This window comes from Rhinolophus hipposideros (assembly GCF_964194185.1).
Source record: "Rhinolophus hipposideros genome assembly, chromosome: 22".
In the NCBI taxonomy this organism is placed as follows: domain Eukaryota; kingdom Metazoa; phylum Chordata; class Mammalia; order Chiroptera; family Rhinolophidae; genus Rhinolophus; species Rhinolophus hipposideros.
In genome coordinates this window covers 30168151-30196015 of record NC_138068.1, presented here as the reverse complement: position 1 = coordinate 30196015, position 27865 = coordinate 30168151, and the positions used below count along the sequence as shown (strand labels likewise).

The window sequence follows — 27865 nt, the reverse complement described above, 5'->3', positions numbered from 1 at the left end:
GAGGAGCCAGGGCTTTTTCCTCACTGGTACCAGGCAAACTTTGAAGAGATATCATGCAGGGGAAAAGACTGAGGTTGACAGAGCACACCAGCAAACACATAGGTAAAATAACAGCCTTGATAAGGCTGATACTTAAGATTTGCTGGGATAATGAACTTCTAAGGATGCACTGCTGCCAGCAGTTGAAGACTTGTAGAGAGGAACTCATGAGCTGCCTCTGATGTAGTCAAGATTATATGGGAAGGGTGTATTTCCACCTTAACACCAGAGAAGAGGATTTCTCCTGTACCCACGCAGATCTTCTGAAAAATGATTATTTTGAAAGTGAATGAAATTCAAACATTTTTCTAGGACGTTTCAGTAAATTACATTTTACTTCAACTAAAACTCAACCTAGGGTACCATGTTCAGTCCAGCTTTTTAGTCCAAAATGAAATGCCAAGTTCAAGACCAAAAAAGCATCAGAAGCAACATCAGATCAATGGTTCAAGAGCTCCCATTATCAAAACGACTTATATTTGCCAAAATAAATCCATGGTTTTTTCACCTGGAAAGGCCCACTTCCCCCTCATTGCTCCCCTGCCTTTTCTTTGCTTTTCCTCTTGCAGAAGTGAAAAGCCCATCTTCATCATTCCCCTCTCTCCTCCGGATGCCAAATAAAACATTCAAGTTTTGTTTTCTTGTTTTAAGAAAGCAACCAAACTTTAGACAGTAGTGTGTTTTAATTCATTCTGAAAAACAAACTCACATGGATTGATTGATTCTTCAGGTCCCCTTACTTGGACCTGGCACACTATGAACTCCAAACAACTCTGCATAGTTACATGAAACGGGTTCTTGTGCTGCGAAGTCACTGGGTGCAGGTAGCAGTGAAACATTCCCAAGACAATCACTAGACATGCAGAACGCCAGCCAGAAGCATGGATCACTTTCAGGGGTCTTGCTGCAGGGAGCATGAGGCTGTATTTTGTGTGTATTGACAACTGTATAGGGTAAACCAGCTGTGTTCAGGGAGCAAAGCACCCTTATGCCTCTGAACCTAAAGGGGTATCTTCCCAAAAGAAGTGTCTTTCCAATCCCTAAGTTTGGGGCCAGATACGTCTCTGAGTTGTATGTGTTGTTCCTTGGAGAGTCAAAGCCAAGCCACCATGAGCATGAAAGCTGGCTGATCCCCTCTGTCTTCATTTCCCAGCATGGAGAGAATAACTGCCATTCACCCCATGAATCCAAAAGAATCCCCCCATCCCTGAATTTAAGCATGGATGCTGGCCAAGCAAGCCTTGGATACCCAGGACTGTTGGATTGTAGCTATGTTGGTGTATCCCATGTTTAAGGTGGGAAAGTGCTCTTGTTTCTCTACCTGATCCAGCTTGGGGAGATGGGCTGGGGGGCTGCTTGCCTAATGGCCCCTAGCCCATGTGCTTATATTGGGACCGGTCCCTAGGGATCTGCACCTGGTTGGCAGTCATTTTGTGGTGGATGTGGTAAATTGCCAGTGTTACCACAATGACGAGGCCCAGGATGAGCCCCAAAATCAGGGGCAAGGTTTCCTCCAACTGCTCCCGCTCATCCACTGGGCATTTATGCTCTGAAATGGGAAAGAAGAAGAAAAGCAGTGAGCTCCTGACACAATATTCTAAATCATAAGTTCTCCTATGAAAACTAAAGGAAAATGGGGATGAAAAACTCTCTCAAAGAACCTTTAGGGAGACATTTTGTTTTTCAGAAACAATATTTCCTCAACCAACCCTAAGGCTGAACCACTGAATATTTCTGCATAATATAATATAAAAATACATCAATTAAATAGGGCAACATTCAATGATCAGATTCCTGGTAGATGTCAACAAAACTTCCAGATGATTTATTTAAATTTTCAGAGTTTCAGCATTAGATACAACCACCATCATTTTTATTGTTGGCTTAATTTTTTATTGTTCGTTTAATTCCAACTTTTTTATTGAAGTATAATGTACACATAGAGAATTGCACACAAACATACAGCTTTGAAAAGTCTGAAAATACCAAATATTGTCAACAATACAGAGCAATTGGAACTCTCATCTGTCATTGGGAGACAATGATATAAACACGTGGTAAAACTATTTAATGGTTTCTAATAAAGACAAACACACCTAGCTTATAACCCAGCATTCCATGCCTAGGTATTTACTTAAAAATAATGAAAACATATGACCACAAAAAGACTTGAATGTAAATGTTCATAGAAGCTTTATGCATAATAGCCTAAAACTTGCAACACCCAAAATCAAAGGGAACTGGATAAACTGACATATTCATACAATGGAATAGAAATCAACAATAAAAAGGGATAAACTATGGCTACACCTAACAAAATGGATGAATCTCAAAAACATATTGAGTGAAAAACGTCAGACACAAGAGTACATATTGTATGCTTCGTTTATATGACATTCGAGAACAGGTAAAACTAGTCCATGGTGATTAAAATCAGAAAAGTGCTTACATCTGGGGAACAGGATACAAGGGGACTTTCAAGAGTGATGGAAATATACTATATCTTGACCCAAGTGGTTACATGGTTGCAAGCATAGGTAAAAAAGCATTGGACTAAATACCTCAGATTTCTACATTTTAATATATGTAAATATACTAAAATTTTTAAAAGAAAGTGCAGAGCTTGGTGAATTTTCACAAATGAATATTTCATGTAACCAGCACCTAGATCAAGAAAGAAAATATTACCAGCATCACAGGGTTGGTTCAATTTTCACCCTCTTAAAATTCAAGACAGCTTAATAGCCCTATGTCTCCATTTCACATAGAACCAGAAAGACAAGTTTTGGGAAATCTGTGGTCAGATACTTTGTACAGCTGACGAAACTGCATTCTTAGAAACCTGGCCATGTTTGCTCAAGCTGCTTTGCTTCTTGTGGGTAACTAGTGGCCTTTCTACCAAATTTATGAGCCACAACTGGAGAAAACAGGCTTTAGATATCTTTTCATAAAGACCAAGTTCTTAAGTCCAGATGACCCAGTAAACATTTATTGAGCACCTGTGTGCCATTCTCCTACAGAATCCCTGTTGACTTAGTCTCACCTCGCCTGAGACCAAAAGAAAGGAGGATAAGGCCTGAGTTCCAGAAGTCTTGTCTCTCTAAGAAAAAATCTGGAAAATTGCAGGCTAATATGCAGCTTTTAAAAAGCAGGATAGTTAACATGCCTGATTCCTAAATTAACTATCAGTTCTAAGCACAAAGTTTGTGTCATTTAATCCCCATAACAATTCCATGAGTAAATACTATTATTATACCTATTGTACACATAAAGTAACTGTGGGGACAGAGTCAGGACTGCAGTTTCCAGGCTCTCGCCCTCACGTGGAAAGGTGCTGGCTCAGGTAGTAAATGACCATCAACTGTGATTGGATGGCCATCAGCTATGGCTAGTTGGCCGTCAGCTGAAACCAGTGAGACATTGGCCACTAATATAACTGCTGTGGCTACGCTAGCAGAAAAACTGGGGGCTAGCAAGAAGATGGTGGCTGACAAGCACGAATTGCAGTTAAGACGGTGGGTTGCGGACAGTGTGGCTCCTGCTTCCTGTGTCTCCAACCCAGCCGCCAGCGAGAATATAGTGGTATGACTCCCCTATCTATGGCTCTGTGGGTGTTCCTGTTTGGCCTCACCATGTCGTGCGTTCTTATGTGGGGAGCGGGAGCTGAGACCCCGCAGGACGCCCCGCGTGACACATGGCGCAGTGAGCAGGGTCTCCCACATGACAGTAACCAAGGCAGAAAGAAACTAACGAATTTGCCCAGAGGTAAATGAAGCCCCAATGTGAACTCAAACAGCCTAACTCAACAGCATTTGCAGGGCAGCACTTAGCAGACATGAACTAAGGTGAGAATTAGGGTCAGGTCCATAGCAGACCTGAGCTACTGGCATTCAAAGGCTACAGAATCACAAGGTGGGCAAGAAGGAGGGCTTCTGGGCTCTGTAGGTCTGTGTACTGGTCATGGAGATACGTTCAGTTTCTGAAAATTCAGTGAGCTGGATACTTCTTACTAAGGGGTATGAGGATACTTTGGGGGGTGATGGATATGTTGATTTTTTGGATTGTGGTAATCGCTTCATAGGTCTATTTCTAATATTTATCAAAGTATACATTTAAATATGTACAGTTTATTGCATGTCAATTATACCTGAATAAAACTGTTTATATATATATATGTATATATATACACATATACATATATATATATATATATATATATATACACACACACATACATATATATTTACATTCCCCAACTGAAAAATTATTATTTTTTTTAAATAATTGTTTTATTTTTTAATTACAGTTGATATACAATAGTATATTAGTTTCAGGTGTATAACAGTGATTAGACATTTGTGTAACTTACGAAGTGATCACCCCAATAAATCTAGTACCCATCTGATACCATATATAGTTATTACAATATTACTGACTATATTCCTTATGCTATACCCTTCATCCCCATGACTATTTTGTAACTACCAATTCACACTTCTTAATCTTCACCTTTTTCACCCTGCCCCTAGACCCTCTCCCATCTTTTACCCCAACAAATCTAGTGTCCCTCTGACACCATACATATTTATTACAATATTATTGATTATATTCTTTATGCTATACCCAACATCCCCATAACTACATATATATACATATACATATATATATATACATATATATATGTATATAAAATTATAGTTGGAAACCCCATGGCCATCTTGTGGTTACCTACTGTTTTCTAATCCCCTCACCTTCCCCCTTATCCTCACCCACCCCCGCCCATTTAACAACCCTCAGTTTTTCCTCTTTGTCTCCAAAACTGTTTCTGATTAGTTCATTCACTTATTCTCTTCTTTAGATTCCGCATATAAGTGAGATCATATGGTACTTGTCTTTCTCTGTCTAAAATAGGTTTTTAAAACAATATTTTGGCAAATGTTAGGGAAGTTGTAAGGATCTATTAGCACTAAACTAAGCCTTTCTTCTTACAACCAGAAGAATTGAAAAGAATCAGTAGGCGACTTTTCTTTTTCACTATTTGATTCAATTCTAATGAGTACAACAATTTGAGTATCAGCCTGTAGCTCAATATACCCATTTACCCAGGGAAAAGACTTGCTGTCCTTACAAGGTGCACCAGGGATAGCTACGGGCCCATATCTCCGTAGCCAGTTTTTTCCCCCATGATCCACGCTGCCTGGGAACAATGGTGGGGGTATCCTGGGTTAGGGATTTTGTTACCAACAAAGGGTATTTGTTTTCCTCACCACAACACACTATTGCCCTTGTAATATTAATACAGATTGTGGGGTTTGCTAAATTTCCATGTGCTAGGTGCAAACTCATATATTGATATTAATAAGACTTTTCAACCATACCTGAGTTTATGTTTATGTTTCCCATGACCTTGGGAAAGCCCCTAGGTCACCTAAGGATAGAGGCTGGTTGCCAGGGAAACCTGATTTGGGAGAAGGTAGGGGCTAGAGATGAGTTCAATTGCCAAAGGCCAACGACGTAATCAATTTTGCCTATGTAATGAAGCCTCCAAAACAAAACGGACAGGGTTGGGAGAGCTTCTGACCCGTGAAGATGTGGAAATTTGGGGAGAGTTGTTCAATCAGAGAGGACATGGAAGCTCTGCATACTTTGTCCTGTACATTTTTTCCATTTTGGCTGTTCCTGAGTTATATCCTTTTTTAACAAGTGGGTGATCTAGTAAATAAAATGTTTCTTTGAATTCTGTGAGATACGCTAGCAAATTAATTGAGCTTGAGGAGAAGGTTGTGGAAACCTCCAATCTGTAGCAGGTGGGTCGGACACCCAGGTGACAACGTTGACTTGTGATTAGTGTCTAAAGTGGGGAGGGGAGGCAGTCTTATAGGATTGAACCCTTAACCTATGGGGATGCTATCTCCAGGTAGATAGTGACAGAATTGAGTTGAATTGTAGGACACCCAGCTGGTGTCAGAAAATTGCTTGCTGGCTGGGAAAAAGATTTCATATCGGAATTGGTGTCAGAATCTAGAGCCAGAAATATTATCCTTAAATGGATAATAACTCTGGTGTAGTTATAGGAAATAATATCTCATAACCCATCCTTTAAGGAAGACAGAGGAGAAAAGCACGCTGTATTTTGGTTTAACACACACACACACACACACACACACACACACACACACACACCAGAAAGTGCCAAAAATATATATACATGTAAAATGTATATATACTGGGTGTGCAAAAAAAAATGTATACAAGTGGACACTTTGGTCAGTGTTGCCCAAGCAGTAGTTCGCCATAATCAGAAGTGTCTGGATGCTGATGGTAACCACTTTGAGCACCTCTTGTCATTGCAGAAGTCAAATGTGACTTGTAGTCATCTTTTGTTATCGGTCTATATTGAGTATTACAATATAGTGTTCCTTTCTTAAAATGTGTATACACTTTTTTGGCACCCTCTGTATATGTCAAATACTATTGTGTTTTATTGCTTAAAAAATTTATTTTTGCCTTAGAAAAAAAACCTGAACTAAACACACCACAGAGGTATATATAATATAAGGAGTATTAAACTATGGACATGTCAAAGATAATCATGGAAAAATAAGGGATGTCAAAAATCACTATACAAAATACCAGCTCCCCATCCTCACCCACCCTCTTCCACTAAGTGGTCAAGGAAAGGGGACTTCCTGAATCTGCTGTCCTTTATCCACCATTCCAACATCCACAAAGTTCTGGAAACCAAAAGTACATTGTGTCATTCCTTTGGCAGCAAAACTTGACTTAAACTAACATTAGGCTAATCATGATTCTCATGCTTTCTACTTAGTGTGAAGATTCACATGTTTCATTACAGGAAAAAGATACTAATATATCTGATTACAGGGAGCTGCCATGACTCTCCTGGGGTCTTCCATAATAACAGTAGTCCCCCCTTATCTATGAGGAATATGTTCCAAGACCCCCAGTGAATGCCTTAAACTGTGAAGAATACCAAACCCTACAGAGGTACACTATGTTTTTCCTAGATAGATATGCCTACGATAAAGTATGATTTATGAATTAGGCACTGTAAGAGATTAATAACAACAGCTAAAATAAAATAGAAAATTATAGCAATATACTGTAGTAAAAGTTATCAAATGTGGTCTCTCTCTCTCTCTCAAAATATATTATTGTAATGTACTCACCCTTCTTCTTCATGTGATAATGTAGGATGATACAATGTCTGCGTGACCAGATGCAGTGAAGTGAATGATGTAGGCATTGTGACGTGGCAATGGCTACTAGAAGGGTTACTTAAACACAAGCTCTGCAATACCATAACAGTCAATCTGATAACCTAAATGACTAACAGGCAGATGCAGGTACAGCGTGGATAGTCTAGACAAAGTGATGATTCACATCCCAGGAGGCATGAAGTGGGACAGCACGATATCTTATCACGCTGCTCAGAATGTCACAAAGTTTAAAACCTATGAATTGTTTATTTCTGGAATTTTCCATATAATATTTTCAGACCATGGTTGACTGTATGTAACTGAAATCGTGGAAAGTGAAATCACAGACAAGAGGGGATTGCTGTTTATGCACTATGCACTTCCCAAAGTCTATAATATTCTGCATTCTGAAAAACAGCAAGAGGTTTAAGTGAGAGATTGTGAACACATGAAGAAAGACATACATTCCCCTTTTACACCAGAGCTGGGGTTTTCAAAAGGCCTCTGACCCAGAAGACAAAAAATTTTTACATTACAACTCAGAACATATGTATACACACATAACTAAAACCAACATTTTATAGAACAACAGTTATGCTTACTTTGTGCATCTAATAATTTATCCTCTATTCTCTTTCATTTAAAACAATGCTGGTCATGACTCACTAAAGCAGAAGTTGTAATCTTTTTTGTGCCGGTATGAGGAAACTATCACCTTCTCAGAATAATGTTTATAAATGCAAAAAATAAAATACGTAAGATTACAAAAGAAATGGATTACACTGAAATTCAGCTACAAAATATTTTTTGAAGTAATTTGGGAGACAGTAATACATGCATGTCTTTGTTAGTATACATGTATACTGGCTGTGATTGCAAAGTAGTGAGAAGCATAATTGTTACTTTGTAAAATCTGCACAAACTCATGTGAGTTGAAAATATGACTTCTATTGGTGAGAAACTCATGGGTATCACTGATACTACTCTGTGGATTGCTACCATGTTTCCCTGAAAATAAGACCTAGCTGTACCATCAGCTCTAATGTGTCTTTTGGAGCAAAAATTAATATAAGACCTGGTCTTATATAAGACCCAGTATTATGTTATGACATGTCATGTCATGTCATATTATATATTATATTGTATTATATTATATTATATTATATTATACTTATTACATTATATTATACCTGGTCTTATATCATATTATATACTAATATGTATATATCATATATATATATACTAATATACTTATATCATATAATATACTAATATAAAATTATATACTAATTTTTGCTCCAAAAGACGCATTAGAGCTGATGGTCCGGCTTGGTCTTACTTTCGGGGAAACACGGTACCTTCACTTGTAATCAAAGGAAATGTTAAATATTAACTAGAAATTAGTACCGAATAAAGATGTAAATTTTTCCCGTTGAAATTTATACACCCCTTGAATTCTATCTGCAAACACTATGGACCCCAGAGTTAAGATCCTGTGCAATAAACTGATTATACCACCATGGATTATAAAACAAGGAAGGCCCTAGATCTGTGCCTGGGAGAAGAGTATCTATCCCTTGGCTTGGCCAAGACCACATCTGGCTTTGTATGCTCAGAGAACCCTAATTCCCTGTCTACCTCCATCGACCTTAGCCTCCCTCATGCCTCTGTCCTAGCTGGATGGAGGGTTCTACAGCACAAAACACAGAAGCCCAGGGTAAATGTCATATGGCTGGAAAAAGCAACAACCAGCCTAGTCATTGGAAACAACCAGAAGGAGATAGATGAGACAGCAGAGGGGTGATCTGTGGCCAACTGCCGTTCACCAACTAAGGTAACATCAGACAAACTCGGTGTACTCACTGAAACCCTGATCCATCTTAGATTCTGTTTTCTATACATATGTTTCATTTTGTTTTGTTCTGTTTGATGACCACAGCATTTCAAAGGTTGCATTTACTCCCTGAGGCAAACAAACTCCAAAAATTATTCATTGTACCCCAAATGAACAGCACTGAGATGGACAATGGGCCCAAAGGCAACCTGTCTGCTTTCTCAATCTCTGCTAATGCAATAGACTATTTCTGTTTGAGGAAGAAGACAGCCTTTTGTTTGCTGGCTGTGCTTCCTTCACTGTCTGACAGGGCAGCTAAAAAGAGGGGTTTGCCCCTCTTTTCATATTTTCTCTGAGCTGGCTCTACACTCCTGTAACCTCAGCAAAGTGTATTTTGTATCCTGAAAAGTTGTTAAGATGAGTGGGCTTTGGAGACAAGAAGATACTCTCACCAAGATGTAAGTACTAGCGATAGAAAAAGATAATAAAAGCAATTAGGGATTGACGCCACTGTGTGCCAGCACACAAGCACGCACAAGAAAGAGCTGCATAAACTCTTTCCCACTGGCCTGTAAGCTCCACCAGGGCAGGGAAAGCTCACAGACCCCAAGCCCTGTAGGTGTAGCAGACACAGAAGATGTCTTACGCCCTTGGCATTCACCATCACCACAAGAGTTTATGCAGCTCTTTCTTGTGTGTGCTTGTGTCCTGGCACACAGTGGCATCAATCCCTAATTGCTTTTATTATCTTTTTCCAATGTATTTTGACTATAAGGCAGTTTAGAAGTCGCAGAGTCAATGCCTTTTCCCCTACTCAGTGGCCATTAGAAAGGTGGTCAGGTTCCCTGAATCCATGAGCTTTTTATCATTGTTCCTAACATTCCTAATAACGTGATTGGGAGATACCGCTTGATCTGTATTTTACCCAGGTAGAGTGGATGGGAGTTAGCCGGTAAATGCCAGGATAAATCTAATACAGGTTCTCTACTCCCTCTCGGAGGTCCTAGCAGTGTGAGCCCCAGGTACCACTGTGGTAACCTGCTCATTAATGCACCTGTGCAGGCTGCCTTGTCTTCCTATCTTCTACCTTCCTATCTTCTACCTTCCTATCTTCTAGAAGGTTCCCCAACCTTCTACCTCCTAAATAAAATAGAACTTTCTAGTGCTTTCTAGAACTACCTCCTAAACAAACTACTTGTACATACTCCTATAGGATCTGCTTCTGGGAAACACAACATAAAACACTATGGCCCGGGACAGTACCAGGAACCCAGAATTCTAAGACTGACCAACCACGTGGCCCCACATGGGGGCTCCATATTGCAGACCTCAACACAGTTCTCAGCAGTGTTGGTAACAGGATTATCTCCCTCTGGATGCCTATACAGGACTCCCTGAGGGGCAGCTCCCCAGGGTGACATGTTTCTTGACTGGAAAGTGCCGAGCACCCTGTTTCCCCGAAAACAAGACCCAGCCAGACAATCAGCTCTAATGCGTATTTTGGAGCAAAAATTAATATAAGACCTGGTATTATGTTATGTCATGTTATGTTATGTTATATTGTGTTATATTATATTATACCCGGTCTTATATTATAGTAAAATAAGACCAGGTCTTATATAAATTTTTGCTCCAAAAGACAATTAGAGCAGATGGTCCGGCTAGGTCTTATTTTGGGGACATATAGTATATCACAGGTCTACACATCCCTCTGGATCAGCATCAGCAAACCCTTCCTGCATCTGTGACATGGCAGCTGGCCACAGGAAGCTCTACTAGGGGTTGGCGTACAGAGAGTGGCAAGGCATGTTCATTCCCACTAAAACACAAATTGTTTTTTCCATTGGTTCTGGGTAAAATAACAGGTAAGGTGGCATCTGTCAATCATTCTGTTAGAAGCAACAACAAAAAGCTCATGAATTCAGCGTACTCAGCAACCTTTCAAAAGGTGCTTCCTGCATCCAGGTATTGATTATACTTGCTCAGCAAGCAGCTGAGGCTCTGAGAAGCTAAGAGCCCAGGATTTGATACCCAGACATGTCCTCGTCCCAGCCCTGGCAGCCAGTAGGAGTGCAGCCTTCACCAATAACTTCACTTCTCTGAGTCTCAGTTTCTCCACTGTAATGGGGGATCTCGGTACCTTCTTCACAGGGTGGTTGGTTTGTTTTTTCCCCCTTTGTAATTAAAAAGGGACCAGCCTTTCTGTGGTAAAATTTAAATGCCTGTTAAACCTGAATTTTTAATAAAGGTGAACAGAGGCACCCTTTGAGATCTGTCACATTTTTTCTGTCATTATACATAAAAGCTCTTTTAATTCAAGCCATACAATACTCAGGTTGGTTTGTCCCCTCCCAGTAATGTATCCCTCTAGCCTTCACAGACAGAAATTTCTCTCAGGGCCTTTGAATGGACACACTACAAATTAACTCTGGGAGGAAAAATTAATCCACCCCAACTGAGAAACATGGGGTGCCTTGAACGGCAGGGTGGTAGTTACCATACATAGTGTATTTGTTATGGAAATGAGCCTATTGGCCCCTAAATGCTTTATTTCTTCACTGCAGACAGAGACCCCATTAGCTGAAAAGCCTGCGGGTGACAAACTCAAATTTTTACACATCCAATTATTTTTAAAACAGCCCAAACAAGCAGATTTTTAGCCATTTAGAGCCTGCCTGCTTTGCATACCAAATCTCAACCAACAGCTGTTACCCATTGATAAGATAGGGCCTTGTAGTTTTAAGGCCCAGAGCCTCTCTGCCGGCCCTCAGAGCTGTCTGACCCAGAGGCTCCTCACTATCTGTTGAGTGACATTACCTGAACTAGTAAGGCCCCTCTCCGATAGCCACCCCCAGGAGGTCCCTTGTTCTCCTCCCCCTCTGGATGGTGGTGCCTGAGGCTCCTCTCTCCAGACAGTTTCATGCTATGAGGGACTTCCTTTCTCATGCAACTCTGTCCAGGTGAGGGACTTCCTTTCTCATGCAACTCTGTCCAGGTGCCACCCAATAAAGGTGTGTGTTACAGCCTCTCGTGGTTATGTGTTTTCCTCAATCAACTCAAAAACCCTGAAGCCCCCTACAACATTCCACGGACAGCAGCATCACTGGGGAGCTTGCTAGAAATGAAGCAAACCCCAATACCTACTGAACCAAACTGTGGGTGTTACCAAGTTCACCACCGTTGTACACACTGCAGCAAAGGATCTGTGTGCACACTGCAGTTGGAGATGTGCTGGCTGAGACTTTCACTGGGGATCAGTGCAGTAGCCAAACTCAATGCACTACAGGGATCTGTGTGATAGAGATGTCAACACCCATGGGGGCTGCTCTCAGCCCCTGTGAGTGTCCACTAATCCATTTCATCGGCCCTTCCTTGCTTTTCTCATAGTCTATTAAGTAGGCAGGTGTGAAACTGCAGACTGAAACACACCCCTGCAGTGGGCGTGCGGATACGAGCAGTCCTCCCGGCCCCCGCCCCATGCCCACATGCACACAGCCATCTGCAACCTATCCTGAGTGTCTATTCTGGGGAATGAGGGCCAAACAGCAAACCTTTCTGATTCCACTAAATCAAATAAAACCATCTCCTACAAAATAGTGGGGGGCAGGTGCTGAGAGGCACAGACAGGAGGAGCCTGGAACAAAAGAACCCCTGCCACACAAAGGCACGTCATCCAGTGGGTGATTCTGAATGAGGCTTCCTCCTCCAAGGAGCATCAAGGCTTGAGCTCCAGGGCAGCCTATGGGTGGGACCATCCCAATTATCATCCAGAAAAACCTGGGTGAGGCATGTGACATTTGCTTGCTCGTAATATATCTGCATTTAGGAAGTTATACACGCTTACAAGTCTACTGCACCCATCTAGGACCTGAAAGTGGATAAAAATTGCTTTTCAAATAAAAGATGTAATTAAGTCCATGTCTTGAACTTCACCAGTTTGGGAGAAGGTAGCTCTGGTCCTTATTCAGTACTCATTTACTCTTACTTTGTACACATCCTAAACATCCATGTGATTGGGTATCTCAGTCCATAAACAACTATAAGCAACAATTTAGAAATAACCCAGAGTGGGTTAGGGTGAGGTTGTGGTAAGGAACTACCATAGTAAAAGCATCACTAGTACCAAGAAGTCAAGAATTGCCTAAGAACAACTGAAAACAGAAAGTCATTAGGGACTTTCTAAAGTACTCACGTGAACTCAAAAGCATCTGTGGTAGGGACCCTGGAGAATACTATACAATCCAATAGTTTCATCATAAATTCCTGGTCATCAGTAATCACAAGTCCAATTACATTTAATGGTATTTAATAGTTTCAGTTTAAGAAAGACACCACTACATTTATAAATATTTCTACAGTCAGACATTTTTAAAAGTTAAGGTCTTGACACTTAGAGTTTACTTTCAATTCTGTAGAAAATACATTAAAACAGAATATCCCATCCTTCCACAAAAACAGGTAAGTGTAGCACTGCTTTGCTAAATCAATTACATTCTGCTTTGCCTGGCGTTGAAGCATTTGGAAGTCTCTATTAATGGAGTCCACAGATTCAGAATATCAATTCAGCCAAAGTTAACTGGGCATCTGCAATGTGCCAAGCACTGTATTAGGTACTAAAAATACAAAGATGAAAAAAAAGCTGGCCCTTCTCTCAAGGACATAGGAATTCTCAAATGCCTTCTGAATATTCACTGTGGGGGGTGGGGGGATGGGGGTGGCGAAGGGGTTCTATTCAGTATGATTTGAGTGGAAGGGGCATTTTATGGAAGCTGGATTCCTTGGGAAATGGCATAATGATTTGTATGTGACTCCCTAATATCCTGCACATTTGAATAGTTGAATTTACCTGGGGAGCCCCAGCCCAAAGCATCTATAAAGCAATCAGAATCTCTCCTTACTTTTTAACTACAAGAAATAAATAGAATATCAAACTGTCTTTAACAATCTCCCCCAGACAAGAGAAAGAGAACAACTGAATTAAAGAGCTTACGTACTCCACATTCACCCAGTGTAAATTGTTGGTCAGATTGCAGAAAGGTGGACGCTCCTCATGCCCTACCTCTGCTGGAAGGCAGAGAACCAGGAGAGTGTGGCCGCCCTGAACCTGCCCAGATATATGATGCCTGGTCCCCTTTCAAGGGCTAGCACGGACTGAGAAGAAGCATTTCCTCTACACCCAAGAGGGAGCAGATCAGGGATCCATGCTTCCCTGGAGCCTTGTGGGTCCCCCTCCCAAAGGGTCAGTGCTCAGAGAAGCCAGGTCTTCATAATTCTCTCTCTGTGATCTGCAAGTCACACACACACACACACTCACACACACACACACACACACCCCTATTGCATTCTAGCCACACAAAGACTTCCACTCAGTGGTAGAACATACAGCTGGAAGTGTCTGTGAGAACATGGAGAAACTGAGGCCCACAGAAGCAAAGACCCTTCTCTAACCCATGGTTTTCTAGGTAACTTCTTGAGATTTTCAGCTGCTTTTTGATTGGAAGACTTGCACAAAAAAATTTTTTTTCCCCCAAGCTGACTTTCTTACCTCTCCCCCTATCGAGTTCCTCTTTTGGCAAAGGAAGGGAGGAAGAGAAAGATGAAGAAATAAAGTGAGGGAGGAAAGGAGTGAAGGAGGAAAAGAAAGAAGGGAATGAAACGAAGGAGGAAGGGAGAGAGGGAAAAAAAGCAAAGCCATTGAAGAAAGTTGATATGATTCAGTTTATTGCCTTTTGTCTTGCAAAATATTATAGAGGGAGGCCCTGTTATATTAACCTAGAGAAAATCTAAGTGGCAATAGCCTGGGACCCTGGCAGGTCTCCTTCCATATCCATCCTGAAGTCAGCCTTCCCTTCCCTCCCTCACCACCTCCTACCCCCGCCTCACACCTCACCACCAACATACCTTCACTGAAGACAAAATCAGAGATGATATCAAAAGGCTGGATGTGGACTGCAGACAGGATCATGGTGACCGTCTTCTGTGGATCGCTGGAGGCTAGTGAAATGCTCTGCTGAGCTTGACACTCATAGGACTTTCCAGCTGGGGTGACCAAGGCAGAGAGGCGATGCGAGTTGGCGGTGTGTTTCCCCGCTGCAGGGAGGGCCCAAAGCAATGGTTAAGCCTGTCTCTATGGCAGATGGCAGAAGCCTCATTGCTCCTAACCTCCCTTGCCAGAGAGTTGGCTCTTGCCTCTCCGCTCCAGACCCTCCTCTGATCTCTGTGTGGCCACGGACCACACTGCTTCGCCAAGGCTGAGGCTCTGCCTAAGGCATCAAGTGGTGTCGAAGGACAAATACACCGATTCTTTCATAAGCAGGGGCTCAAAACATTAATTTGGAATTTTTGAAATTTCTTTTTTGGAAAAGGAACATAATACCTAAAACCCAACCTTTTTACAATCTAAAACCTTTAGATTGTAAAAAAGAAAAAAAAAACACCCTTTGGAATGGAAATGCCAAAGACACAGAACAGTGACTTGTTTTTCCGCATTTCACACTGGCTGGTAAAGAATAAAATACCTTCTTCAACAAAGCATGGCTGATTTCTGGTGCCTGGGGCAGACGCCTTTGTATTTGTATATATACACCCTCTGGAGGCCTGCCTGCTTTTTCTCCTTTTATGGCATTTGTTTGTTTGTTTTCCCTTTTTCTTTTTATTTTGGGAGGTGTCTAGTTTAACTAGGAAAATGCTTGAATATGAATTTTGATGAAGAGAAGAAAAATGCTCTTTTTCCTGTGATAATAAAAAAGGGTGAAAAGGGAGAGATGACATATGTATTCTTTCATGTGCTCAAGATAAATATTTTCCCAACTCAGGTGCTCAGGTGATCAAAGGCCCCAGTAGGAGTAGATGAGACCATTTACAAAATTGATTGATTAAGTAGTTAATTAATTGAAATGTGGTCTTTGGTAGCACCTGCAAATGTGGACATTGTTATTTGGGAAATGGCTGTTCCTCTTCCCACGATATTTTTGGAGAATCTGGGTGAATTGTTGGAGGGATGGGCAGGAAAAGCTAATAAATTAGGCCACCGGTTCAGAATGCACTCTGGGGTGGATGCAGTAGATGACTGAAGAGAGCATGGGAGACCTGCTGCCATGCGCCAAAAGATACTGAAGGCCATCAAATATTGACCTAAAAGGAAAGTCATACTGCACCCTTCAAGTTTCAGAGCATGAAATAAAAAACCGAGGTGCAGAAAAATAAAAATGCAGTTTTGCCCTTCTCTGTGCTCCTCTAAAGGACAAATCATAAGAGGTCGTCCTGTGGAAGACAGGCCTTCAAGAGACGTCTCATCCAGGATCAGGCCACGGGTGACTGGCTGGTCCTCAGCCCCGTGATTTCCTGCGCGTCTACAAGGCCTGAAGCCCACAGAACCCGCCGGCGCTTCCGCTGCCTTGAAGAGCAAGCCAGGCCGAATTTGTCCTCGGAGCACAAAGTCAGAATCGGTTTCCATAACATTCCCGAATTTCCTGAGGAATTGAGCTTCCATGCCTACGCTCTCTGCAGTGCCCGCGCTTTCCCAGCCCTGCTGGCCTCAACTCACCACTGACCGCGTCTTTAAAATGGGTCTTCTCTGAGGAGTCGTAGACAAACTGGACCTTGCTCAGCCTCCACGTCGCTTCGGGTCCCTTGGACGTGTTGTGGCTTTCCTACCGAGCAAGGGAGGCCCCGTGTCAGTCGCCCCCGCGGTTTCTGGATGGAGAAACCGAGGGGTGGCCCTTGCCCACACCCTCCCTGGAGTTTGCGCCCCCTTTGCGCGGTGGGCTCGGTGTTACCTTTACAAATAGCATCTTGAGTGTGTACGCGGAATCCACCCAGAACACCTGCAGCTCCGACTCGTTGTGGCCACAGCGGCCCTTCACCTCAGCCCCCCGGGTCAGTGAAATATCAGCCTGTTCCGTGATCAGCTGGGAACACAGACGCCCCGCACCCCTTCAGCGCGCCTGCCCCCAGTGGGGGCTGTAAAGGGCGGAAAGTCCAAACTCCGAGACGCACGCCTGAGCACTCCTTTGCGCGCGCGCTCCCAAGTCCGGGAACATGCGGTTAGATGCTCTACGTGCAGACCCCGCCGTTAGGGATGCAGAGAGAGGGAGTTACTTTCAAAGCAGGCAGGGAGAGCGCGGAAGGGGTTACAAGCCGGAACCCCCATGCAGCAAACAGGAGCAGCCTGCGGGGGCGCAGGGGGGAAAAGGCAGGCGACCCAGGTCTTCACCGGGCCTGGAGGGAGAGTACCCTTCGACCCTTGAGCCCTAGGAGCAAGCTGGGAGGAGAAAGCTTCCTTACATCAACATAATTGCTGGCCCACACATCATAAGGGACAATAAATTTGGCTGCAAACTCTGCCATGAGACATGTCGTCCCATTTTCCCGCACCACAAATATATCTTTTTCAGGGTTAGTGGAAAGGCCTGAGAGATTTTCCACTTCTTGTTCTGCCATGATTCGAGCCACTGTATCTGCGGGAGGGGGAGGGTGGAAAAATATCCTATCGGTTTCGGGCTCAGTGAGCCCACGCGTCTCTGGCACAAGGGTAGAGAACTCGTGGTCTACAGGCTTGGGGTGACAAAGTTCCCTGCGGACTGCTGTGCGCTCTGTGAGCCATTTCTCCAACCTAGCGCCAACAGTTCAACTCCGTTGCTATCATTTGTTTAATAAAAAACATTTTTTTTTAAATTTAAGCCTTGCTAATTTGTAACCCAAATGGCCTTTTTCTTCATTTTAGGATTTTACACAGAATCTTTCTTGCCATTGCTCTGACCCCACGAAGCAGGCCCGTATAGCAAGCACTGTGTCTAGGATATGCATACAGGTGTGTGGCTCTCTGGGGAATTCCCCGCCACTAGTGGGGAGGCCTTCCGCCCCCTCCCCTCACCCCTGAAAAAAGAACCCCCCCCCCAAAAAAAAGAAAAACACAAAACGCAAAACGTTAAGGGCCACATTGTGACCTTAAGCTACTGACTGTACTAGGACGGGTCTATGCTCTGCAAAGAGTGCACCCTGCCCTCGCAGTCGCCGAAACGCTACTCACGGAACAGCATCAGGAGAATCCCAAGTCTATGGAAGCTGAGAACGGCTCTTCCTCGGAGATCCATGTTTGCCGAGCAGCAAATGAGGCCAGATGTGCTGCTGCAGAGGCTGCCCGAAGAGGGAATCCCTCTAAGTCGCCGCTGGAGTGAGCCGGGGTGAGCGAGGGGCGGGGAAGCCGGGAGGGAGGAGGGACGGAGCGCGTGTTCTCTGCGCGCAGGCGACGACTCGGTGTCGGCTGCTGCACCGACCGATGCAGGCGGAACGCGAGTCTGCTCACTGCGGAGGAACGGACCGCGCGGCCAGGGAGCTGTCCACAGCTGCGAGTGCTGAAAGGAATCCGTGGTGTTGCAGGGTGATTGTGGCTTGGCTTATGCAGAGGGCCAATGAGATTTGGGGGGGGCTAAAATTCTCCGAGTCTGTTTCCTGTTCAGCAATTGCATTCACAAAGATGATTCACTCCTGAGAAACTTAATGGACTTACTCGATATCCTTACCAAGAACAATTATTAGGTGTTGTAGATAGCACATATCACATAACTGGAGTCCTAGCTTCTGAAAATGCACCTGGCTCCTGAAAGAAGGTGGTAGAGCACTAATCGTTGCTGCTTTTGGGGTGGAAGAGTAGGCAGGAATAGAAAAGGAAAATGCTATGGCAACAGTTTCCTGCATTTGGAGACATCTCTCCTCTGCTCTCAATGAGCTCATGGGTTTAAAGTTAAATTGACGCCTCCTCACACGAGGCCCTCAGTCAATGCAGTATATCTATTCGGGCTTATTTTCTGTGAGTTCTGTTCTCTGGTTGCATGAGGACTCTGAACTCTGGGGTCACCTACCTACCCTCACTCATATTGTGACTACTCTGCCAAAAGGAATGTGGGTAAACCTGAAATTTGTGAGGGTCTCTTAGAACAGCAATGTTACATAGTTATGTAAACACACACTGATATTACTCTTCAGCCTCTAGTGGAACAGAAAAACAAATACTACTGAACTAATTCCTATATTTGCATTATTGGTAGTTTTTCTCTTTCTTTTTCTTTTTTGCTCCAAAAATCAGAATCAGAATACAGCTATTTCAGCAGCAGACATGATGTCCTCATAAATTGTAGTGATGTTCAAATATGTCATTTCTTAGAGGATTTCATTATGTGAATAATCAGTAATATAGAGTCATAAAACAATGTCACATTAATGGGAAAATTACAAAGTATTTTCATGTTGTCAAATTTGATCCTCTCTATTATGTTAGAAATCAGGCAAGGGAAGATACACCTTATTGTAGTTGTACATACCCTAAAACAGGCTCAAAAATTAAATGACCTTCCCAAGTGTCACATGGTGAGTTAGAATTAAAACAGAAAAACCACATGCTTTAATTTTGTAGGGATAATCTTCATTTTTTCTTATATAATAGTTTGACTCCCAAATATACCATATTTTAATTTTCATACAAATCGTTATTTAGTGACCAAATAAAAAGCTGAAACCTAAACTTTCTCACTAATTAACATTCCTGAAATATATAGAATGCTGTTTTAAGTATAATAATATTTTGACAAAATGTTTTCTCCAAAGTATCTATATAACTATTCTTTCAAACCCATTCTTGTATCAATAATTAGATCAATGTTTTTATCTTTATTTTTATCTCTATATTTTGATAGTTCATCCAAACATTTCTCAAGAATTTTAGATAAATTATTATATATAGAAGATTTGAGGCAAAATTGTGATTGACATAAAATCAATTATTATCCATTGAGAGTGGAAGTGGTAAAATTTATGCGCCTTACAACTTGTTATCTTAGCTATTGTTATTATCTTATTTTCCTGTAGTACCATAAAAACTAGAAACAAAAATACATATGTAATGAAGCATTTATATTCTCCCTGTCTACCTCCAGTACTTTAATGAGGAAAGAAATGAATAGATTTCAGTCCGGGATTGACTAGTTATTATTTTTTGTGACCTTGTACAGATTTTGGTGCTCCTCATCTAAAAAAATGGTAATACCTCAGAAGACGGCTTGGATAGGCCAAGTGAACCAATGAATATGAAGTATTCAAAACAAAAGACAAATTAATTTAGTCCATGAACATTAACAGAATACTTACTACTTGCATGCTGTTTGGTGTTTTGGAAAAACAAACAAGTACCATTCTACAAGTAAGATAGGTATCTGTAAAAGATTACGACAGTTTCTCTTGTGACATATATTGAAGATATCCTCACTTTATAAGTTGTTAAAAAGATCAACTGAATCAATTGATGATTATCTGCTTTAATAATAAAATATTAGATGAGAAGTAGCATTGGTCATTAATCTTATATTATTGTAGATGATTTATAAATCAGATGGTGGTTCCTTTGGAAATGGTTTCCTTTATACCTGACATAAATGATCTCTGTTGACACAAAATAATACTTGAAAGAGTTAAAAGGAAAAAGGAAGAAATGTTAACTCTTTCTTCCTGGGAGGATCAGCTGCAAAACATAATAAATTTAATGCCCTTTTAGGTATTTAATTTTAAATATAGCTTACAAACACCCCTTAATTTATTCATTTTATCCCCAGTGATTCTTATGTTGCAATAGGAGTTGGATCACTATACCTACAATTTTCACCTACATCAATTAAACAAGGTTTTAATCATCCTTTAGAAAACATCCTTTAAATAACTAAAATTTAAAATTACCTAAGAGGTGACGAAGGAGCAAAACTCATCATTAAATCATATCTTAAAACACTAACAAAGTTTTCCAGAACTTGCTCCATTCTTCATTTCTAGAATGGGAGAGAAGGTAAGAGAACCTGACATAAACAGTTACAGTCACGTGGGTGATGGCTGTGCCAGTTTTCATCATTGCTGCTGGAAGTCAATACAAAATGTCAAGGGTAAGTGTGACCAAACATGTTAGCTCTGGAATCTCCTCTAGATCCTCTAAGTTCTTCAAAGGACTCTCTTCAATTTATGTGCTTATTTGATGAATTAGCCTTTATGAATCTCTTGCCATTGGGTAATTGCTGTTTTATGTAAGTGGAAGGAAAGGCCCCTGCGTGTATAGAACTTCCAGTTTGAATGGAAGAAAATAAGAAGATACATGAAAATGTGGGGTTGCCTGGTACAGTGTATGCGTAGATATTTAGGAAAAGAAAATGTGAGACACCCCAGGGTGGGCTGGAATCGACCAAATAAGACTTCTTGAAGAAGGTGGATCTTGAAAGAAGTGGACAAATTGGACTGGCATGAAAGACAAGGAAGGACAATGCAGATGGAACAAATACATATTAAATAGTAGAGTCAAAGCAAACATGTAACTGTTTATCTTTCCATGTTTATTAAATTGCAATAAAGAAGAAATTAGGCCCCAAAGCCCACAATGCTTTATAGACTACATAACCCCTATTTAACTTATTTATTGAATAATTTACCAACATGCAAAAGAATGGCATATGCAAAATTATCCTAAATAAAAATAAATATTTATATTGTTAAGTGCATCTCTTTATACTTAATTGTACATGCAATTGACTTGTGTTTTTATAAACAAGAAACAAAATTTCAAAAATCAGGGGGAAAATGCTAATTAGAAAATATATTTATGAGCTTCAAAAGGGGAAATCTATGCTTTGTTGCAGCTGAAATTTGACTTCTTGATGCTTCAGTCCACCTTACAGAGAAATGTAAAATTGTATTCTGGCTCTGCTTTTCCCCCCACTACCACCACCAATGAGGGGGAGAGAGAGAGAGAGAGAGAGAGAGAGAGAGAGAGAGAGAGAGAGAGAGAGAGAGAGAGAGAGAGAGAGAATATTGGAGCACATATAGATAACAGAAGCAGGGATAATTTAACTATACTGGAGAAGATGTACACAGCTGTTATGTGAAAATTACTAAACAAAACTTTTTCTTATGTTCAGCTTATCACTTAACAATTATTTGATTTAATTCAATCACTGCTTTTGAATACCTTTGAAATCCTTTCTAGGATAGAAACCCTTTGGGGATAGGAACTGAAAAATAAGTGTACACAATAATTTTTTTTACATAAATTGACAAACCCTGGAATATTTGGAAAGAATCAGAAAGCTGATTGCAAGGTGCTAAAATATTTGGAAAGAATCAGAAAATTGAGTCTGTGTCTCTAATGCACTAAGCTCAAAAGTCCTTGATTAAATTTTCCTCATTCTTTCATTTCACTGATCTCTTCAGCATCTAGTTTAATGAAACTAGAGCTGTTTCAGTAATGAGGGTAACCAATAGAGGAGACAAGGGCCCAGAACAATAGCCTTTTCATTGGGAAAGTGTGTTTATGCTAAATTTTAAGAAAATGTCCTTTTATGTGTTCATTAGAATAAATGCCTTCATATGCTTGAATTTAGGGAACAAAGTCCATATGACAAACCCTGAATAAGCAAGATGGGGATCATTCCTGAAAAGTTCAATAGTGAAGAAATTATTTTCATCTTTTGAACTAGGAATTGGTTAACTATTCTGATCAGTTTTAAGTTAGTTACCACTAGCTTCAATGTGTAAGTTTTTAGGCCACGGAGTACAATCCTCTCTGATTTCCTGGTAGTGATGAGAATCTTAGCTCAGAGGCAGGGGAACTTTCTGTAAAAGACAACAGTCAATTTAGACTTTTTTTAAAAAAATCCTTTAAGAAGTATTTTCTCCAAGAAATAACAACTACCTCAATGGGCCTAAGGTTAGAGAGTCTGTGGCTCATTTAAAATAATTTGCTACCTGAATTTTGAGATAACGCAATTCCTCAAAATTTCTTTTATGATGTGTTACAAGGATTCCTTGTCCCCAGCTAACTACTCTTTTAACTGTCTGTTTGAAGTCATCTGCATATTCACTTGAAGATGTGTTGGAACTAAGGGAAATTGATATTAATTACCAATGAGAGGGGGATGACAGTGGGACAGACAGTCTGTTTTGCTTCAAAAGAAACTTTGCTGGTTCAGAGCTGGAGTCCTGGGTTGTAAGTTTGGGATGTTTCTACGAATGATTTTGTGACATTTCAAGACGGCCTAATAATCAAGACCAGGACACGAGAAAAAGTCTTCCGTGTATTGGAAAGGCGACTGGCATGGAAATCTACGAAGCAATGTTAGTTACGACTTTATTACCCCACTAGCGACAACTTCTGGGAGGAGTGGCTTCACCTCTCTCTTTTTCAACACGCCTTTCCTAACGGTTCCCTCCAGGACTAAATGCCCCGCTTCTATGAATGACCTTAGTTGGGAAGTGACCTGAGCAATTCCTTTAGAAAAAAAAAATAAACGTTGGAAATTCCATTATTAAAGCGTAATATCTCAACGTGAGAGAAGTATGCGCGGGTCAGGACACTTGGCCTGTGGCCGCGGCATTACCTTTGGGTGGCACCGAGGCTGGTGGTGGTGGCTCAGGGCTTGGAGCTTCGGCGGGCGCTTGGGCTGCGGGCTCCAAATCTGCAAGCTTCTGCGGGGGGGAAAGGAGGTGCGCTCTGCTGCCGGGCGCCTAGTCGCCAGCCAGCATCTCGAGCTTGCCACGACCTCAGCCTGGGAAAGCCGCTGGCGCCTGGCATCCGGGGTGGACCGGCATATACACGCAGCTGTTCCCGGTGTGGAGGTAGGAGAGAAAACCCCTGTGCAGTCGCAAAGGTGAGGTCAGCTCCAGCTCCAAAGCCACGAAAGGGGGATCAATTCCGAGGGTGCTGGAGTTGAGCAAGTTCGGGCCACGGCGACAGAGGCCTTTGAGGATCAAAAAAAAGGAGGAAGACAATCCCTAGCTCCTCGCGACCTTCTTTGGAGCCCCTCCGCCTACGAGGTCCCGGCAAACCCTGGGCCGGGCCGGGAGGAGTGCGTGGTGAGACCCCGGCGCGCTCCGGCCCTCGGGCCTTTTGGGTCCCTCCTCCACCCTGAGAACAGTCCGGACACTTCGGGGGATAGCTGGGTGGAGGGTGTTAAAATGGGGAGAGGGAAGAGACCCGGTTACAGAAGCGTTGCTTCTCTCCTTTTCTCTTTCTTCCCTTTCTAAACCTTCGGGGCTGTATCCACCGGAGGGGAATGCCCTCCGAAGTGTCCCGGTGGCCCAGTTTCCAGGACAAAAGTCAGGAGGACGCTGCGGTCCAGGTCCAGGCCTTGGACAAGCCGGGGACCCGCGCAAAATTCCCCAAAGGAGAATGGCTTTTCCTGAGAGGAGATCCAGGCTGAGCCTGCTGGAGGCTCAAAGGCGCGCAGCTGGGAGGCCGCGGCCGCCGCGGGCGGGGCTGGCGGGCGCTCGGGAGTGGCCGGGGAGGGGCCGGGGAGCCAGAGGTGACGGGGGACTGACTCACCGGGGTCCCTCCGCTAGGGTCCCTGGCCGCTAAGCGAAAGTCCTGGCCAAGAGGAGAAGCGGGACTGAAACTCCCACCCCCTCCCACCCAGTACCCCGGCACAGCGCCCCGGGCCGCAGGAAGCCCAGGCCTGAAAGTCTGGTGCTTTTTGTCTTTTTTAAAATTCTGGGGATGATGGAGGGGTGGCGGGGTTGGTTGTGGTGGTAGGAGATGAAGGCATTCTCTACCCTAGGTCTCAACTAGAAGAAAACCCAGTTTTCTACTTTAATGGGGGTCTCCAGCGAGAAACCAGGGGCCCTCCTCTCAGCGGCACGTGTCTGTCCAGGAGGCTGACCCCCGCCCCGGGCCGCGCACGGACGCCCCTGTCGCCCCTGTCGCCGGTCCCGCCTGGGTGCGGCTCAAGCCTGCCAGCGGGTGGCCTGTCCCCGCCTCTTTCCTCTTCTCTGGAGGATGGATGGGGAAAGACGAGAACTCTGGGAGGCCCCGCATGAGAAAACCTCGTGGAGACCCTCGCCATGTTCTCTTCAAAATGAAAATAACACTAAATCTCAAAACAAGGGAACGTAAACACGACATTCGGATCTTTCTCCTTGGCGGCCCCCTGGCTACTTTTAATTCGAAAGCAAATGTGTGGGTGTCCCAGGCTGGTCTCTGCCTGTGAGGCCCCCCGGGCTCCCGCCGCCCCAGGTCTGTCTGCCAGAGGGTCAGTCGCCGGACACCGCCGGTGGCACCGCCAGTGCAGCCTCGGGGGCCACATCTATGTACCCCCCCCAGGACGTTCTTTCTGTTTCTAATTCTCCTGGGGGCCGTTCTTTTTTCTTTCAGTTGTCGGCGAAACAGCCAGGTGTCTAGAGGTTGTAGCCACCACCTCGTCCACAGCCTCTGGAGTCACCACCCAGGTCCAAGGGACCTTGGAGCCCACGTCACCAACACGGCCGCGAGCAACGGAGGTCAGGAGTGTCGCGGCTGCCGCTGCTGGTATTCCCGGGTGATTTGTGGAGGCTCACAGATGGGGGGTGGCTCTGGCCGGCACTCAGGGCCCGCGGATGAATCGTCTCAGTTCCCGACTTGATGATCCGTAGCCTGGGCTGGCCGGGCTGGCGGGGAGGGGGACCTGTGGGCCGCGTGGGCATCTCTGGGTGCCGGAGTTCGGTTGGGGAAGGGAAGGGTTCGGCGTCCATATCTCAGGGAAAGACCACGAACACCCCACCTCCCCAAACGCGAGGTGTATCCCTGCCCCGGTGTTCTGTTACGGCCACCCCGCCACGTCCCGGTCCCCGAGGCCTGCAGGGCTTTGAGCGCGGCCGCGGTCCACACGGGCTCCAGGCGCCGCCCCAGCTCCGCTCGCCCGCACGGTGCTGCCCGCAGCCTTTCTCGGGGAGGGTACGGAGGACAGGACTCGGCCTTCTGCGCCTGGAAAGCGCCGTGGCGGGCGTGACAGCCGCAGTGCAGGGGGCGGGGAATCGCCTCCACTCTGGGACCCTCCGAGGTCCACTTCTCCTAGTGCACAGGGACCTTGGGGGGCGTCAGCGGGACTGGAGTTGAGAGTTCTGGCAGCGGTGAGAGATGTGGAGGCCGGATGGATAGAGAATGCAAATTGAAACGCTTGCATCACGCTGTCCGAACTTCCAAGCTTGGCCTAGAAAGCCGCGTGCTCCCAGGGAGGGCAAGATAATTTGTCCCTGTCCCCACGCCATCGCCCGCAGCTCGACAGCTCAGGTGGGAGTGGCCGGGTCAGGCAATCCAGGGAGAACCCGAGCTTGAGTTTAAGTGAGAGGAAGCCATCTGAACTGAAGAAGGTGGGGTCACTGGGGTTTCTGCTTGTGGGCCATAACGGTGGGTCTTTTTCCTTTCAGCTTCCTAGAATTTTCCTCCAGGTCTCAGGAGCTCGTACTCCGACTCTGCTCCAGATGTTCATCTTTGGCTGCGCTTTGGAGGACACCAAAAGGGATCAGGTCTGTAATCTCAAGGAATCCCCTATCTGGTACCTGCATGGCAAAGTACCCCCCCTCCCGCCCACTCCCCAACTGCTGAAGAGCTGTCACTCTTTGGGAGCCAGGAAAGTTTCACAGGGCTCAGGGAATCTACACAACGTACAGCCCAAAGGCCCAAGTGTGGTCCTTGGACCAACAGCACCACCGTCCCCTGGATTCTACAGAACCTCAATCCGCACCCAGCCCTACTGACTCAGAACCTGAATTTAAAAAGTGTATCCAGGGAACTTGTGCAGGTTTCAGATGGAGAAGCCCTAGCCTCCTGAGTAGAGCCTGAGTTTAGCTACGGCCAACTTGTTCCACCTTTTGTCTCCCAGGCCCATCTTCCTCATCTATCAAACGTGGGGGAACTCTTAAACACTCCTGGACCCACGTTAGACCAATGGAATTAGATTCTCTGGTTGGTGGAACCCAGGTAGGAGTGCAGTTTAAAGTGTCCCCAGGTGACTCTAACAGCAGCCAGGAACAACTCGTAGTGTAGAAATACCAACTTTACAGATTAGCTGAGATATGGCCTGAGCTCTATACAAGACAATAGTATGAACAATGGTTAATGGTCAAGGGCCCAGGGCTCTGTAGCCTGATTCATTCTGGCTCCAGAAAACATGGCCTTGAGTCAACTAATTTACCTTGCTGTGCCTCAGTTTTCTTACCTGTAAAATGGAATTGATAATAATGCCTATCACAAAGAAAGTGGTGCAGGACCTGTGGTTTACAATCCAATTCCATAAATGTTAACTTAAAAGGCTAACTTCCTCATTCTCTCATTTTAAATCCAAATGGGAGACTAATTATTTATCTCATTCCACTTCCTGTCCGCCCCAAGCAGTTCTCTCCCAGGGCCCAATAGCTTGTTTTCCCTTCAATATTCACATCTAATTTTCAACATTTTGAAAAATCAATGAAAACCAGCATTTTAAATTGCTTAGTAAACCTGATTCTCTGGAAAGGTTGATTTTGCTACTTTCAGTAATTCCATTCCCAGTCTATCAGTTTTAGAAGCGCTAATGAAGTGTGCTTCTGGCTCTGTGTCTTGCCAAGGCAGCCACTGAATAAAAATACCTAGAGGACTTGTCAAGACACAGATGGCAGGACCCCACCCAGAGATGCTGATTCTGCAGGTTTGGGAAAGTGTCGAACAATTGCATATGTAACAAGCTCCCCCCAACGTAATGCTGATGCTTCTGGTGAGAGGGTACCCCATTTTGAGAACCACAGTGCGAAGTGAATGGTCCACTGAAAGCATTGTAGTAATCCCAACTGCAGCACTGTCCAACAGAAATATAATGCAAACCACAATTGGAATTTTAAGTATTCTGATAGCCACATTTTGATTTTTTGTATTGATTGATTGAAATGTATTTTACATATATAATTTAAGGTGCACAACATGTTCATTGGATACATTTATATATTGTAATACGGG

The 27865-nt window shown here is 43.6% G+C and overlaps 2 protein-coding genes across 2 annotated transcripts; one reads left to right on the top strand and one right to left on the bottom strand.

Annotated features, from left to right (window-relative positions):
- Window positions 1-706: 706 nt before the first annotated feature.
- LAMP5 (lysosomal associated membrane protein family member 5) lies at window positions 707-24324 on the bottom strand. Its single transcript, XM_081033472.1, has 7 exons — window positions 23502-24324; window positions 18125-18449; window positions 17380-17552; window positions 16872-17003; window positions 16640-16745; window positions 14995-15183; window positions 707-1588 (listed from the first exon to the last, which is right to left on the bottom strand). Exons 2-7 carry the CDS (start codon window positions 18186-18188, stop codon window positions 1410-1412), a joined length of 843 nt encoding a protein of 280 aa, XP_080889598.1. The 5' UTR covers window positions 18189-18449; window positions 23502-24324; the 3' UTR covers window positions 707-1409.
- LOC308490981 (uncharacterized protein) lies at window positions 23461-27138 on the top strand (the record flags this gene model as incomplete). The annotated part of the gene is made up of 3 exons (XM_081033782.1): window positions 23461-23771; window positions 25271-25433; window positions 26302-27138. 3 exons carry the CDS (start codon window positions 23461-23463, stop codon window positions 26629-26631), a joined length of 804 nt encoding a protein of 267 aa, XP_080889908.1. The 3' UTR covers window positions 26632-27138.
- Between the last annotated feature and the right edge of the window lie 727 nt (window positions 27139-27865).

What these genes read in the sequence shown, in the direction of transcription:
- LAMP5 (XM_081033472.1), bottom strand. Translation starts at nt 18,188, where the DNA reads ATGGATCTCCGAGGAAGAGCCGTTCTCAGCTTCCATAGACTTGGGATT. An exon ending in TCAAGATGCTATTTGTAAAG is followed by an intron (nt 16,746 to 16,871) that starts GTAACACCGAGC and finishes CTTGCTCGGTAG; the next exon opens with GAAAGCCACAACACGTCCAA. An exon ending in TGATTTTGTCTTCAGTGAAG is followed by an intron (nt 1,589 to 14,994) that starts GTATGTTGGTGG and finishes TTCCCATTTCAG; the next exon opens with AGCATAAATGCCCAGTGGAT.